This window comes from Peromyscus maniculatus, chromosome 12 (genome assembly GCF_049852395.1).
Source record: "Peromyscus maniculatus bairdii isolate BWxNUB_F1_BW_parent chromosome 12, HU_Pman_BW_mat_3.1, whole genome shotgun sequence".
In the NCBI taxonomy this organism is placed as follows: domain Eukaryota; kingdom Metazoa; phylum Chordata; class Mammalia; order Rodentia; family Cricetidae; genus Peromyscus; species Peromyscus maniculatus.
Genome location: NC_134863.1, coordinates 14402022 through 14418858, shown reverse-complemented (window position 1 = coordinate 14418858; position 16837 = coordinate 14402022). Strand labels below are relative to the sequence as shown.

General features: G+C 46.0%; 1 protein-coding gene across 1 annotated transcript; it reads right to left on the bottom strand.

The window, feature by feature from the left end:
- Positions 1-5324: 5324 nt before the first annotated feature.
- Hrg (histidine rich glycoprotein) lies at positions 5325-15984 on the bottom strand. The gene is made up of 7 exons (XM_042259091.2): positions 15735-15984; positions 13398-13514; positions 12490-12580; positions 10955-11121; positions 9268-9348; positions 7231-7332; positions 5325-6159 (listed from the first exon to the last, which is right to left on the bottom strand). The coding sequence occupies exons 1-7, from the start codon at positions 15948-15950 to the stop codon at positions 5398-5400; spliced, it is 1536 nt and encodes a 511-aa protein (XP_042115025.1). The 5' UTR covers positions 15951-15984; the 3' UTR covers positions 5325-5397.
- Positions 15985-16837: the final 853 nt, after the last annotated feature.

Sequence of the window (16837 nt, the reverse complement as noted above, 5' to 3'; positions counted from 1 at the left end):
GAATCACCGGGAAGCTCACAGGCCTGCCATGTGGGAGGAGGAGAAACAAGGAGACCATCTTACCATGGCGGTGGATGTTGAGGCACCCACTCCTGCGAGTTCGCTGACCTCCACATGTGGCCTGTGGCTTTTGTGTGCCTGTACTTGTACATTCTCATTCATTCTCTCTCTCTCTCTCTCTCTCTCTCTCTCTCTCTCTCTCTCTCTCTCTCTCTCTCTCTCTCTCATAAACACACACAATAACAATAACAAAGAAGATAAGAAAGGAAGGTCAGAGGGAGGGGAGGAAGGGAGACGAAAAGAGAAAGAAGAAATCAAAGTTCCAAAGGCTGAATTCTGTGCGGTTGATGGGAATCTCCAGTGGGCGATGGAGTCTGCCTGGGAGGCCCTGAAGTGGGTTGCTGTCAATGTGGGGGACCGGCGCTTGGTTAGAGGTCCTAGATGGATGTCAGTCTGGCTCTGCTCCTGAACTTCTGTATGACTGTGTCTGTACAGGCATGTGCATGTATGCCAGTGTGTGTGTGTGTGTGTTTCATGCTTGGCTGAGTGTGTGTCTCCATGTATGTGCATGTCTGGGTGTGAATGAGTGTAAGTTTGTATGTATGCCCATATGCCTGTTTGTAAGTCAGAATCACATAACCTTCCCATCGCAGTTTCTTCACCTGAAGAATGTGGAAACTATAGTATCTTTGTTTGTTTTTGTTTTTTTGAGATGGTTTCTCTGTGTAGCCTTGGCTGTCCTGGAACTCACTCTGTAGACCAGGCTGGCCTCAAACTCACAGAGGTCCACCTGCCTCTGCCTCCTGAGTACTGGGAGTAAAGGTGTGTGCCACCACTGCCTGACTGGAAATCATTATGTCTTAATGGGGTTGTTTTGCTTTTTTCACTGGAAATCCTTTTATTTAAGCAAGATTTGAAAGTAAAGACAGAGACACGTAAGCTTTCATGCAGATGAGACAGCCCAACACCACAGGTCACAGAGGTAAAGGAAAGAGAAGGTGGGAGTTGAAGATAAACCAAGGCAGAGGACACAAGTCTTTGATTTTAGTTTCCCCAAAGTTGAACCCAGAAGCAAAAAGTTTCTACAGTCAGGAGGTTTATATAAATTACACGGATTGCAACATCTGTAAAAGTCAAAATGAGATGCTCTGCACGGAACAAAAGATATGCCTAAGTGACATGTCACATTTGTACAAGGCCACCAAAAGACATGAAGATTAATAACGAAAAGAGAAGCTTAGTTCTGTAGCAGTCTGAGTAGAGTCCAGCATGATATTCCAATAAGTTCAAGACTGGAAACTATTCTACAAAAGCAGCAAGGGTGGGCAGCTTGCGTGGGAAGACGTGCACTCCTGGTGGGTACATTATCCACTTTCTAATAAGGGGGGATTCATACAGACTTCTGTAAAAGTTTCCACAAAACCAGTGCATTTTCAACAGAGGGCTCTCCCATCGCCAGTGCACAAGCACACACACACTCGTGTCTTCAACAGAGAGGGCTCTCCCATCACCAGTGCACAAGCACACACACACTCGTGTCTTCAACAGAGAGGGCTCTCCCATCGCCAGTGCACAAGCACACACACTCATGTCTTCAACAGAGAGGGCTCTCCCATCGCCAGTGCACAAGCACACACACTCATGTCTTCAACAGAGAGGGCTCTCCCAAGACCGCAGGCCCGGAGAAGAGCACTGGCTTCCACAAGGGCTGTAAGTGCTGGAGTCGCACAAGTCCCAGCGGAACGGGCAGATGTCACCCGGGTAAGGTGCTCTCATTAAAGCAGGAACAGCAGGTTCAAGGCCGTCATGTCCAAGCCGTTCTTCGACTCTTTTGGAGTCCATCTACTTGTGTCTAAGTTATGTGACTTGTCTTCCAAACTGTGGCCAAAAACTTCTGGCTTACAAAATCCAAAAAGGAAAAGCCAGAAGTTATCAACTCAGCGGAGGTCCTATTAAATAAGAGCAGCACACAAAGCTGGAGCTGTGAGGAAGCAAGGGAAGCCTGAGCATTAAAGCTGTAAAACCTGCTTGCTATGTGTGGGAGCCAGGCCGACCCAAGCTGTGCAATATGTATGATTACTGTTACATTACTTACGCCGCTGTGACACATCCGCTATATCAGTGCACGGTTAAACTAGCCAAAGCCTCCCCATGCGTAGGTTCCCTATAACGACAGCACACACTACCACTTCAATTAGGGCACAAAATTTTCTTAGAGTTTCTAACAAGTCTGGTCAGTACACTACTTACCTTCCCTTCGGATGGGAGGCAGCACTTCTTTAACTAAATTCTGCTCTGTGTAACTTAGTGTTTCCTAAAGGATGTTTATTATTAGTAAGTCCTTTATAGCGTCAATGCTACTACTTCAAGTTTCTCCTACATCAAAATGACCCAGACAACAAACAGATGCTATCGAACAATATCTGTGTTACCACCAACGTTTATGGCTGATACTCATTTTATCAAGCCTCTCTCAAACTGTTTGCTGTTTTTAGCCGATGGTTATCATAACACACATGCACACACACACGATCACTCTTGTATCGGGGCAGTACACAACTTAAGATGACAGTTATGCATTAGCTTAGGTTGTAAAATCTGTCTGCATAGGAAATCCAAGGCAAGTAAGGTTGGTTATTGCACTGTTCTCAAGAAGGTGGGTCAAGCCGGGCGTGGTGGCGCACGCCTTTAATCCCAGCACTTGGGAGGCAGAGGCAGGCGGATCTCTGTGAGTTCGAGGCCAGCCTGGGCTACCAAGTGAGCTCCAGGAAAGGCGCAAAGCTACACAGAGAAACCCTGTCTCGAAAAAACCAAAAAAAAAAAAAAAAAAAAAAGAAGGTGGGTCAAACAGATATACTCAGTGCACAGTAGGACAGCAAGTCTTAGGTCTTAAGTGACTTCAAGGTGTATTATTAACTCTGGCTGGGAGGCCCAGCAAATGTTCCAGGCTCTTAGATTATAAAAGATGTTTTCACAGTATTTCTTCACTGTAGATAAGTTTCCAGGTTGAGTGGAAGGAGGAAGAGGAAGAAATACAGGAGCTGGAAGATGGGGCCGAGGAAGTGAGTCACAGTGCACTATCGTGAAGGCCCTGGATCACTGTGGATGTTTCCATTGGAGACTCACAATCAGAAGAGCCAGTGGGCAAAAAATACGGCTCTGGAGGAGGCTGATCAGAGCTCTAACCTGAGTTCTACAGGTTACTAACTCTGGTGGTTTGAAAGAAAATGACCCCCATAGGCCCAGAGGGAGTGGCACTATTAGGAGGTGTGGCCTCGTTGGAGTAGGTATGGCCTTGTTGGAGTAGGTGTGCCTTGTTGAAGTCGGTGTGGCCTTGTTGGAGTAGGTGTGGTCTCGTTGAATGTAAAGACGCTCCTTATAGGACCAACGTTTTTGTTTGTTCGTTTCTTGTTTTGTTTGTTTTTTGAGACAAGCTCTCCCTATTATATAACTCTGACTGTCCTGGAACTCATTATGTAGACCAGGATGGTTTCGAACTCATAGAGATCCTCCTGCCTCTTGCCTCCTGAGTTCTGGGACCTAGAGGTATGCGCCACCATGCCCAACTTGTTTCCTGCTTTTAATGCTATATTGTTTATCTTAGCAACTGCAATAGGCTACCTATTAAAATGAATCAGGGATTGTAATATTGATGCTTTTCAAGATGTATTTTCATAAACTCAAGAAATATTTGTCAAAGTGCTTTATAAATCACAAACCAAGCTGGGCAGTGGTGGGTGGCACACACCTTTTATCCCAGCACTTGAAGGCAGAGGCAGGCAGATCTCTGAGCTTGAGGCTAGCCTGGTCTACAGAGCAAACAGCCAGGGCTATGCAGAGAATCCCTGTCTCAAAAAAAAAAAAAAACAAAAAAAACAAAAACAAAAAAAAACCACGAACAAACAACAACAAAATAAATAAATAACAAAGCAAATCTGTGGGAAAATAATATTTGGAGTTATTAACCTAAGTTGTTTCGTTCTTGGCTTCCTGATATCTCCCTTTTCTCAACTCTTCACTCAGGCAGCTGACTCTGGGTTCATGCTTCCGTAAATGAACGTGTCTCCCTAGGGCAACATTTAGCTGTCCCCCCATAGAATGGTCACACTGGTTATTTCTGGTTGGTAAATGTTCTAAAAGGTTGTCAGAACTGGTCAGTGCCTGGGCCATGCCGGTTATTCAGTAGTTAGAGTACTAATGACCACTGTGGCTGGGAGGTAGAGAAAAATCTGAAATTGATTAACCTGGCTCCAGGTGTGAGAGTTCAGACTTAGAAAAAAAGGGGGAAGAGTATTAAAGCGGAAGAAAAACAATTGTCTAGCACCAAAAATAAACAAGGCAAACTCATCCGAGACTAGAGAGAAGCCATCTTGTGGAAGAGATGAGAAGGATAGTGGAAGTATAGAGTCTAGGGTTCCTGAGACGCAGAGCTCGATCCTCCCTTCTGAAACACGTTCTGGGCAAGATCCCTGGAGGGAATGGCCATGGGTGCATCATCTGGGCACTCTTGTCCATAGTGATCTTCCAGGGACTCCTTTATCTTTAGTTGGATCTAGAAGTGGCCATTGATCCTCAAGGAGAGATGTGCACAGGTTGATGGCCCTCTGTGTCTACCCAGGCGTGGCACTATGTGGTACAAATCTGTGTGGGGAGAGGCAGGGACTTCAGTGAGGACTAGGGTTAGTTCCCCTTAGCCCAGTTGAGTGCCTCCATGAAATGGGAATTAGTAGGAACATGGGTGATACTTCTTGAACATCTGAATTGACGTTGGTGATTATGCTAAAACTTTCTTACAAGTCAGTTTTATTAAGTGTTTTATGATGGAATGTAGACGAGAAATCACCAGGAGACAATGTGAGTCACTTTCATAATCATCTTTTTTAAAGTAATAGATACTTCCTTGGTATGCCTACTGCCGTGGTTTGATTGAGAATGTCTCCATTGGCTGATATTTGAACACTGGGTCCCCAGTTTGTGGTGTTTTCTGGGGGTGTTTGAGAGGTATGGCCTTGCTGGACGCAGCCTTTGAGATTAAAAGTCCCATGCTGGTTCTAGTTACCTTTCTGTTTTGTGCTTGTGATGTGAACTCTCAGCTCAGCATGCCATAGCAGAAGTATGAACAGAGATTCTAGAATTAGGGTGTTTACCCAAGGAAGAGGGGAATTCTGAGTGTTAGAGATGTGCCCCATCTGATGCAGTGACAGACTTCAGCTCTGGTTCATAGGGTTGATGTCCTTCCTCTCACTTCCATCTGTCTGTCTGTCTTGTGCTGGCTTCCTTCCCATACTTCCCTAAGTATGATAATAAAGTTAAAATAACCACACTTTTCATTTCTTACTGCTCACATTTTATTTATTCAGGACATTGTCCCTTTTCCCCCTACCAAGGAATCAGGTTTTATTTTGGAGGCATATTTGAAAAAAACTTAGAAATTTGTGGAAACTCACTCTTGAATTCCCCAGGACATGACTCCGAGGCTATCTCGGGGAAGGACTGAATCTCTGGTTGTAGGGGATTCTTGCAATTTGGCAATGAGACTCTGGGGAAATTGGCTTCAGGACTAGGGAGAACTTCACCTGTATTTAGTGGAGGGAGTCGGTAGACGGATCCGATTTGTAGATGGTGGAAAGTAAAGAACCCTTTACCTGGGCCTCTTTTTCCTGAGTGGCTGTGTGGTGGGCCATGGCCATGTGGTGGGCCGTGGCCATGTGGTGGGCCGTGGCCATGTGGTGGGCCATGGCCCCAATGCTGCTGCTCTTTGAGTTCTTGGCTATTAGAGGGTGGGTCACAGGGTCCATAGTCATGGAAATCATGTCCATCAGGAGGGTGTCCATGGGGATGGTGTCCATGGGGATGGTGTCCATGGGGATGGTGTCCATGCGGATGGTGTCTATGACGCTCATGTCCGGGAGGATGGTGTCCATGTGGGTGATGCCCATGGAAAGGAGGCTCACAACTGTGATTATGAGGGGGTCTATGGGAGTGGCGCGGTGGGAGGGACCCTCCTTGGTGTGGTGGTCTGTCTGAGTCGTGTGTTCCTTCTGGTGGAGGTGGGTGGCCATGTCCATGTGCCTTGTGGGTATGATGACGACCCCCGGATCCACTGAACTTGCACATATGTTTGCCACAAGGGGGTTTTACATCACTCACGTTTCTCTCCTGGTAAAGGACACAGAAAGCGAATATAATTAATTATGTAAGAAATTAGATGTTAGGCTTGACTTAGACTGGAGACTCTCAAAGATTTCACAAATCGCCAGGCAGTGGTGGGGCACGCCTTTAATCCTAGCACTCGGAAGGCAGAGCCAGGCTGATCTCTGTGAGTTTGAGGCCCACCTGGTCTACAGAGTGAGATCCAGGACAGGCACCAAAACTACACAGAGAAACACTGTTTTGAACAACTAAAAAATAATTTTTTTTTGTTCTTATTTTTCTCATTTCAATGAAAAGCGATGAAACTCTATCAAGGAAGGGTACTTGTCTATTCTATTAAATTAGCATCCTGTGATGGGTCTGACATCCACAACACATTCCCAAGAAACTCTTCCAGAGGATGGACAGACACTCAGTCACTCTTCCAGAGGACAGATGACACTGTCTACACCCTCAACTTTAGCTCTTTTTTTTTTTTTTAAACAAAACAAACAAAAGACCCTGAGTCTTTCCCTGTAGCTCAGGCTGGCAGGGAACTTGGGCATTCTTCTATTTCATGTCCCACATGTTGGAATCACAGTTGTATACCAACAGACTTTAACTTAAAAAAATAAATCTATGGTTGGGCATGGTGGTGTACATATGGCTGGGTGTGACGATGGATACCTTTAATCCTAGCACTTGGGAACCAGAGGTCGGCAGATCACTAGCAGTTTGAGGTCAGCTTGGTCTCCATGGTGAGTTCCAGACCAGCCAATGCTACATAGTGAGGCCTTGTCTCAAAACAAACAAACAAACAAACAAACAAACAAACAAATAACATCTATGGAGCCATGTTCTTGGTGACAACAAACCTATTCTTTGTCTCTGTTTCTCTGTCTCTGTCTCTGTCTCTGTCTCTCTCTCTTTCTCTCTGTCTCTGTCTCTGTCTCTCTCTCTCTCTCTCTCTCTCTCTCTCTCTCACACACACACACACACACACACACATCATAAAAGCCAAATGAACCGAAGGTACTATGTGTGGAAATATCACTTGGCCCGGCCCTTCTGATGACAAAGGATGCTCAGGCAGCCCACCTCGAAGTCGAAGACTTCACAGTTGATGACAGTGTCTTCTGGGGCTTCCAAATCAGAGGCTTCCACATTGTAGGACAGAAGTGCTCTGCAGAATCCAAAGACCTGCAAAGGGAGATGCCTGCTAGTGTATGTACAGTGAGTGTGTGTGTGTGTGTGTGTGTGTGTGTGTCTGTCTGTCTGTCTGTCTGTCTGCCTCTCTGTCTCAGGACAGGGGTGTGAAGATTTCCAACCGAAGAAAGCTTGAAATGAGTGAGAAGAAAGGGGCCAGATCTATAACTTCCCGATGGAGTCCTTGCCTCTCATGTACGACACCTGAACAAAACCAGGGAAAACTGAGGACCATGCTCATACACCCCCTAAGTTATTTATCAGTGTTATCTAGTCAACATTTGGGTCAGGTACAGGTGCCCCAGGGTTTTATTCAGACGTCTCTGGATGTCTGCCATGAGCAGACATGAGGACTGTCCTTTGGCCCGCAGCACTAGGCAGTATGTCCCCGCTGCTCTTAGCCCAGTGATTCTGCACTAAAGGTCCGGGTTGCTTGCACCTGGGAGAATGAGGAACGCTGTAGAAGATGGAATTGTGTAACTTGCAAGTGCTGGGAAGGGCAGAGTCACTGCAAGGATGCGCTTACGTGGCCCTGTGAACATGTCTGCTGGCCCTAACGGCTGGCGTCCCTGTGCTCTGGAAGCCCCTAACCCCCTTTGTCAAAGGACAAGAAGACAGTTCATCTCTAGAAAAAGCCATGCGTTGAGGCTGTCTATGCAGTTTTGAAAACAAACCAAACCTATATGAATGTGGCTTTACCGTTTAGCAGGAATAGAGGACAAATCGTACACAAGTTCTGAAATTCGGTGTTTGTGAAATGAGTATGATGCTGTCTACCCACAGATTGCAAGCAGCTTTGGTTAAGGGAGGTGAGGCTGTTAACTTCCCCTTCTCCAGCCCTCGAGATTCCGCACTGGGTTTTTAGCACCCCACAAACACAGTGTAGAGTTTGTTAGGGACGGGTTTAGGAGAAGAATGTCTTGTCTTTTGTGGCTTCTGAGTAGGAATCTAGGACTGACTCCCGTGGGAAATTTGAGCAGTTGGAACACAAAACAATCAATGCTTCCTCCCTTCTGGCCAGAGAAAGTGAGAGAGTCATTAAACCCCAGAAAAGCCCTGGCGTTGAGATCAGAATGGAGTTTCCATTCACTGGCACTTTCTAGCTAAGAGTGCACAGGTAAATGGCCTCTCTGGGTGGGTGGTGGCACACCCCTTTAGTCCCAGCACTTCACTCTCTGAGTTCGAGGCCACACTGGACTACAGAGCAAATTCCAGAACAGTCAGGGCCACAAAACAAAACAAAAACAAAAACCCAAACCAAAACAACAACAAAAACAAACAAAATAACAATAACAACAGAAAGAGATTTCAGGCCTCCTTATGCCAGGATAATGGAGCCGGACACTTGCATCCCTCTGTGGGATTGCCATGAAGCTCAGCAGACAGTAGGTAGAGATGCTTTGTAAATGCCAAGACACCATGTGTATCAGCCACTTTCTCATCACTGTGACCAAATACCCGCTAAACGATGGCTAAAGGGAGGAAATATCCAGTATTGTTAGCAAGGTCTTCCAACAGATAATGGGTAAATTTGACTGGGGAAGAAGTCCTGCAGGAAAGACCTGCATTCTGATCCGAGCTTGGCTGTGAACCGTGGCAGGACCACAATAACTTCTTCACTTGTCATTTGGGATCTCTGTGGGGGTTGATTCATGGTTGTAGATGGCTCTAGTACATGCTGATTATTAGTTCACGAAGCTTTTAGTCTTGATGAATTGAAAACCCAATTTCAGGTGTATATTATATGAAATCATGTATATGTTAAAACCATTTTGCCATCTGTAAACCAGAAAAATATGAGCGCTTTCCTTCTACAGTGGTAGTGTGAGTGTTGGTAAGTGAACATGTGTATGAAACCTTTGGAAGGGCTCCTTCAAGTAGTGAGCCCTCTCTGAATGACGGCGTTTCAGAGGTGTTTGTCATACTTACTGGAGGGTGTCTGGGGAAACGCTGTGTGGAACAGTTCCTCATGGAGAAGTCCACATAGTAGTTGGTTCTTTCTCCTCCTCTCTGGAACAGAGGAATCAACATAGTTTCAGGAGCATACAAAGTTAAGAGGAAAAGCAACAGACACCTATTATTCAATATCTCTTAAAGCACCATGGGAATGAAAACGATGAATACATGCTATTTTTCTATGGTTTCTGCCTTCTAAAAATATATTGCATCAGTGAGAAGAGGTCACCACTTCACAGAAACTCTCTGATATACAGGCGTAAGCACAGCAGGGAAAAGCACCCTCGCTGAGCCCAGACCCTCATTCTTGAGGGATGTCACCATTACTGGTTTTTTTTCTTTCATTTTATTTACATTTTTATGTGTGGAGTGTTTTTCCTGCATGCATGTCTGTGCTCCATGCACATGCAGTGTCCAAGGGGGTCAAAAGAGGGCATCAGATCCTGTGGAATAAGAGTTACAGAGGATTGGGAGCCATCATGTAGATGCTGGGAATCGAACCCAGATCCTCTAGAAGAGCAGTTAGTACTCTTAACGTGTGAACCATCTCCCCAGCCCCATTGCCATTGGTCTGATGTGTTTCTCCATTTAGGCTTTGTCTATTTGCAGAAATATATAAATATTTAAATACTTCATTTACATGGGCTCATGAGCTAAGTATTGGACTGCAACCTGCTCCTTCCCTCTGGCCAATACACGTGAGTCCAGAACATTCTTCACAGCAAAAACAGTATTTGTATCCCATTGCACAATACACCATGATCTAGTCAATTTTCCCTTTCCAAAAACACTTGGCGGGGCTGGAGAAATATTTCAGCCGTTAAGAGTACCTGCTCCTCTTTCAAAGGACATGAGTTCAATTCCCAGTACCCCCAGCAGGAGATCTAATGCTCTCTTCTGATCCTTGGGGACAGAGCACACACAGACTGCACATACATGTATGCAAGCAAACACTCATACACTTACAAATAAAAAAAAAATCTTAAAAAACGATTCTTAAAAAAAAAAAAACAACATTTTTTGCCGGGTGGTGGCGGCCCACGCCTTTAATTCCAGCACTCGGGAGGCAGAGGCAGGCGGATCTCTGTGAGTTCGAGGCCAGCCTGGTCTCCAAAGTGAGTTCCAGGAAAGGCGTAAAGCTACACAGAGAAACCCTGTCTCAAAAAATAAATAAATAAATAAATAAATAAATAAATAAATGAATGAATAAATAAATAAATAAATAAATAAAAAATAATTAAAAAAAAAAAGCAAATGCCAAACATCAACTGGCTGTGCTACCTGACAGTTCTGTGTGGGAGGCTCTAGAATTCTTGGTCTGTGAGGCAGGGACTTTCAGCATTGGCTACGATGCTGGTCATGGTGAGGATCTTTATTTTGAGCCTCAGTGTTATTCTAACCACAATATAAGAAGGCTAACATTGGATGGTTTTTAATAACCAATGGTGATTTTCTTTTTTTTCCCCCCTGTCACATAGTCACTGCATCCTCATTCCACACTCTCTCAAGTAAAAGAAGTTCTGGAAGAGCTGGGCATTGGGGTTGCCGTTTGCCAAGCATCGAAGGCTTTGGTGATTGAAAAGGCAGCTGGCCGGGCGAGGCCGGTATACGGGGTGCGCCCCTCAGCTCACACCCGCGGGCCGGCGTGTTGGAAACTCACCGCTCTTACAACCCTCTCCACTTTCTCCACTCTGAAAGAGGCAAATTCGCCCTTTTCCCCTTTGTACTTGTCGAGGGCTTTGGTGGCTTGTTCTCTGTAAAGCTCGGGATCCTCGAAGAAATCCAAGAGCACAGGGCTGTCTTTGGTGTTGCTTAGGGCTGAAGAGACTAAGAAAGAAGAGAGATGGCCCATGCCACTGGGTCAGAGGGTCAGCCGCAATGTCAGCGCCAGGTCTGAATGCAGCAAATGTAAGCACAGTACAGAGAAGGACACTAGGTTCCATACGACTGACGGACCAGTGGATGGTTCAAGTAACTTGTCAAGATCAGGCAGGCAGGCAGCAGCAGAGACGCCCAGCTGTTCTTCCTTGCTGGCACTTGTGACCTGGACCCATGATGCCCTGCCCACTCCAGCCTTCACAACTCTCTCTCTCTCTCTCTCTCTCTCTCTCTCTCTCTCTCTCTCTCTCTCTCTCTCTCTCTCCCTCTCCCTCTCCCTCTCCCTCTCCCTCTCCCTCTCCCTCTCCCTCTCCCTCTCCCTCTCCCCCCTTTCTTTTTGACCACAGGAAATCACTCTGAAGCTGGCCTCAAACTCACACCTTGGCCTGGTGACTGCTGGGAACACAGGCCTGAGCTATCACTCCTCACTTCTTTCTTTCTTAAAGCAACTTCCTGTAGCAGCTGCTGGGTTGTTGCCTGGGTTCAATCATGCTGAAATCTACCCTCTTAAAACTACTTCTTTCAGAAAAAATAAGTAAGAGGAGTGTGGATAGACTCTGGGACCCACACTTTAGGGATGTACACAGAGTCATCTCTATCACGTTTCCATGTGCTTCTGAGAACCCACATTGGAATCTTGGCCAGCCCCAGTTATTCTTATCTCTAAAGTAGGAAGTTTTACAATGATTACTTCACAGTCTTGTGTGAGATTAAACAAAATGATTAATGCATGATATAATACAATATATGACTACTTTGTATACTCTAGAGTAGTATAAAACTTTTAACTGTTGAAGCCAATTCTTATAAAGTACTAAGTATTCTGCCAAGAGTACACATTATATTTAATTTCAATAAGAATCCTAAATGAGGAAAGCCTGAAGAGGTTAAGTAACCTGCTCCCCAAGTCACAATTATTTTGGAGATAAAATAATTGGGCTGGCCGAAGTTCATGACCTTGGAAACAAAATCTAGACACAATGAAGACAGGATTCCATTCCAACAGCCTTGACTCTGAGGTAACTAGTAAATAACAAAGTTTGAATTTAAGCTCAGGCTGGCCTAAACTCAGAACTAAGTCTCCGAGATGGTGTGTACTGCCTCTTTAAATCTCTATATTTACATATTAAATCTCTTTAAATGACGTATACCAGAGGTGGGGAACTGTCATCTATTTTCAGGAGAGTGAGTGGTAATGGAGAACTCAAGGGTAGCGGCCCTCTCTGATGTCTATCCTGTGTTAGGTAACAAACACTACTGTATGATGAAGTTCTATGTTAATTTGGAATTAATTAGCGATTCAGCAGATGACCTTACCAGAACTCATGGTGCAGTTATAGTCATTCACTCTAAAATCTTGAGAATCGTTTGAATATCTTGTAGCTATTACCTTACATTGTCCAATCACCTGTAAAACAAGACCATTTTAAGCCGTTATGTGCCTCAGATGGCCTACGAGGGAACACAGAGGCCATGTTATACCATCTCACTTAATGTGTATTTGGGGATTCCTCCATCAGTCTAGTCCCAGAGCTGCCTTTTCAGCCTGCTCTGTGGGCTGCACACCATTGACACCCCAAACCCTTATGAGAGCAACCCTTTAAGTGCGTCGTGACCACATCCCAAACATTTTCAACGGAGAGAGCACTAGGACCTTCCATGTGCAAAACTCTCACTTCCGGAACTGACATCTCATGTCTGCTTATTTCTTTGTGCTCTCGCCTGTGACAGGGAGACAGACTGGCCTCAGTAACCAGGTCCAACATGCACAGCAAAGCTGTATTTCTCACTGCAACTGTGACCATTACCGCTAACGGACCACTCTTGAAGGCATACAATTCCCAGCTCATAAATTCACAGACTGTGTGGTCTGGAAAGGACACGGGAGTTCCCCTACTTCAACCCCTCTCCCTTTAGTGTGGAGAAGACTGAAGTCTAAGATGGTCGGTGTTTTGCCCAAGACTGGAAGCTGGTGACTCTATCCTGGGGAAGGGGGGAGGGGGGGGAAGGGGGGAGGGGGGGGAAGGGGGCAGGGGGCCATAAGCCCTACCGACTTACTTTCAACAGGGTTCCCAGGAATGGCTCTTAGGAGAGTACTACTTAAGGTTGACATCATCTTCATGACTCTTGAGGCATAAGCAGTTTTTCCTAGCCCACATGTGGCCCCTCTGAGTGAGCGGAGTGGACAGAAGAAAGAAAGGGGCCGCGGTGGTCCGGTTACTTACTATTTCAGATGGCCGTTTGGACACAGCTTGAAGACAGTCGTCCTGGGGTTTTGTGGATAAGACCCAACAGTCAGACTCCTTCACATCTAGGACCAAGTAGTAGACGGTGGCCGGTTCCTGAGGACAAGTAAGGAACTGGTCAGTCGGATGTGGGAACTCAGAGATTTCTTGTTTTGGTTTGTTCTTGATTTTAATGAAAGCAATTTCTTCCTTCCCTTCCTGTCCTTGCCCTCCCTTCCCCTCTCCTTCCCTCCTCTCTCCATTTTCCTGTCCCTTGCTCCTTCTCTTTCCTTTTTAAGAACAGGATCTCAGCATGTGAGAACCCAGGCTGGCTTCTTCCTGCTTCACACTCCCAAGTGCTGAGGTTACAGGCATGCACCACTATGCCGGGCAGCAATCTCTCCTTTCTTTCTTCCTTTCTTCGTTTCTTCATTTCTTTCTCTTTCTCTTTCTCTCTCTCTTTTTTTTTTTTTTTTTTTTTTTTTTTTTTTGAGACAGGGTTTCTCCTTGTTGTTTTGGTGCCTGTCCTGGATCTTGGTCTGTAGACCAGGCTGGCCTCGGAACTCACAGAGATCCGCCCGGCTCTGCCTCCTGAGTGCAGTGCTGAGGTTAAAGGCATGCGCCACCACCGCCCAGCACAATCTCCTTTCTTAAAATTTCTTGGCATAACCAAATCTCTGCGACATTCTATTGTGTCCTTTAATCTACATATTTGAAGACACAGCTTCAAATAGTGATTTCTAAATCCTCTCCTTAAGGATCAGGCTGTTTCTTCTCTCACCTTTAAATGACCCTGTTGGTTTGGGTAGAGGTGTATGTTGGATGTGCATGCCCAGAGTTAAGGTGATAACAGCCACTGCCATCTCTAATCTGTATTTGTGGTCCTGTCCTCTGTTCCTGAACTGGCTTTCACTCCTTGATCTTATCTCAAGCTAAGTCTGTTCCCCTTGCTCCGTCTCCCTGGACTTCCTCATCCTCCTCAGTGGCTTCATTAATTTTTTACTTGGGTTCTGGCTACACAAATGTAATTTGCATGGGCCCAGGGCTCACACCTATGACCCCAAAGCCCAGGAGGATTCAAGATCAGCCTGAGCTAATAATAGCAACAACAGCAGCCAAACAAAACAAACAAGGAAAAAAGATAAAGGAATCTTGCTTTGATCAGTTTCTTTGTTTTGGCCAATCACCAACCAGGCTGAACGACTTTTCATTGAAATGTCTCTGGTGTCCTGTCTATTCCTTTTTCTTTGCCACTGTCTTGGTCTGGTCCTCCGGCCCGAATTCCTGAAGACGCGAGCAGCTTCTTGGTTCATGTCCCTGTCACCTGCCTCTGTCTCCTCTATCTCACTGTGTCCCCTCCCCCCACCTCTCTGTATGCCATTCAGAAGTAGGGCCATGCTCTTTCATCCTGGGTCTGACACACGTGGAAAAGAGCTTCGAGTGGCCGAGATGGCCATTAAATTGTTAGTTGTCTTAAGTTCCCGCATTCCCATTTTCTACATTTTGCCGTGCCTCCCTGTCTCCAAGGCTGTGAAAAGTATGAATTGCTTTATGTGTTATCTGCAGCTGTCCACGGCCTGGCTTCCTGCTTTCAGACATTCCACCAGAGAAAAGGTAGGATATTGCTACTGTTGCTGCTGCAGTGGGAGGAACCAGCATCTCTCCAGAGTCCCCGATAGCCTGTCAAATCCATTCTAAACGACCATATAATCTAAATGAAGACAACAAGCTTGCTCGCCTTCAAGATAAGCGTGCTCTCTTCCAGCTTCACACTGAATTCCGGCTTTCCCAGAGCCCTGTTAAACTTCTGCAATTCCCTCCCTGCTTATTCAGTTACTTCAAAACGCACCTCTTTCTAATTCCCTGCTCTCCTAAAGGAGATGATGTGTTAGAACACAGCGATGCAAATCCTATCCATCCTCCAGAACCCACCAGCACCTTTCCCTTTCGGTGTTAAGAGATCTGTCATTCGATTGCTCCCATATCTTCGGCAGGCAACATGGCCACAAAATACGTCTTATTTTTACACAGCTGGCCTATGTCCATTTAGCAGACTATTGTTTCCTTAAGGCACACAGCTATTCTAGTTTTCTTTTCAAAGTGCCCAGTGTTCCCTGGGCTCAGCACAGTATTTCGAGGTGCTTACAGACTGATGCATTGCCAATAAGAAACATTAATTCAGAGGCAAACCCAACAATGTCGAGCGAGCCCCAGAAACTGAACAGGAAAGCCTGATCAAAGCCATTAACTCTGCAGAGCAGCCTGCTCGGTGGCTCCAGTCCCTTTTCCCCTTCACACATGGTCTCCCAGCTCAGCTCCTCATTGGCCATTTCTCACCACTACGTCCAAGTGAGCATCAGAGACTCGCAGCAGCTGGAAAGCATAGCCATTCCTCCGCCCTTTATTGATCAGCTCTAGAACTTTCTCAGCCGAAGGCTCGGAAGCATCACAGTTGGCGGGACTCAGGGCATGGGAATACTGCAGGGTGACTAGGAGCAGTGCTATGGTGAGCACCTTCATCATGCTATGCCATCCTAGGCTGTGGGCCACCATGGCAGAACTCTATAGTGACACACACTCAATTGATGAAGGTCTTTATAGAGTTCCGTTGTATAACTGGGGGTGTTCACCTTGACCCCAGGTTCAAATATCTGTCAACAGTCTGTAAATGATTAGTGTGGAGAACGTTGAGACACGACACTAATGAGTCTGATGAGTGGGTAAGATCATCATCCACACAACCTTCGCTATATCCAGTGGGCAACTGATGCAGAGTGTGTTTGACCTTAAGCACATACTGTGTGGGTGTAGAGATGGAGCTGGAAGTAATTTTTCTTCTGTCTCAGCTGGAAATCTCTACCACCAGCTGTCTCTTTGGATGGTGGCACTAAAATTCCACGGTGGAACACAGTCTCATTCAACAGCCTGCCTCTTGAATGGCATGGAATTCCTTGAATTCCTTCAGCTGTGGCTGTGGACTCAGATGGGAATTTCTAGCCCTGACTCTGTTACTTTCTTCCTCTGTAATGCTGTAGACCCCTCTCTGTCTCAGTCACTGTTCTACTGCTGTGAAGAGACACCGTGACCACGGCAACTCTTTTGTTTTTTGGTTTTTTCGAGACAGGGTTTCTCTGTGTAGCTTTGCGCCTGTCCTGGAACTCACTCTGTAGACCAGGCTGGCCTCGAACTCACAGAGATCCGCCTGCCTCTGCCTCCCAAGTGCTGGGATTAAAGGCATGCGCCACCACCTCCCAGCCCACGGCAGCTCTTCTAAAAGAAACATTTACTCTTGGGGCTTGCTTACCGTTTCAGAGGGTTAGTCCACTGTCATCATGGTGGAGAGCGTGGAGGCACAAAGAAGGAGATGGTGTTGGAAGAAGTAGCTGGACGTTCTACATCTGGATCGGTAGGCAGCAGGAAGAGGGAACCACTGGACCTGG

Coding starts and splice junctions, on each gene's coding strand:
- Hrg (XM_042259091.2), bottom strand. CDS start 15,950: ATGGTGGCCCACAGCCTAGGATGGCATAGCATGATGAAGGTGCTCACC. Junction 13,515..15,734: donor ATGCTCACTTGGACGTAGTG/GTGAGAAATGGC, acceptor ACTTGTCCTCAG/GAACCGGCCACCGTCTACTA. Junction 11,122..12,489: donor TAACTGCACCATGAGTTCTG/GTAAGGTCATCT, acceptor CTTCTTTCTTAG/TCTCTTCAGCCCTAAGCAAC.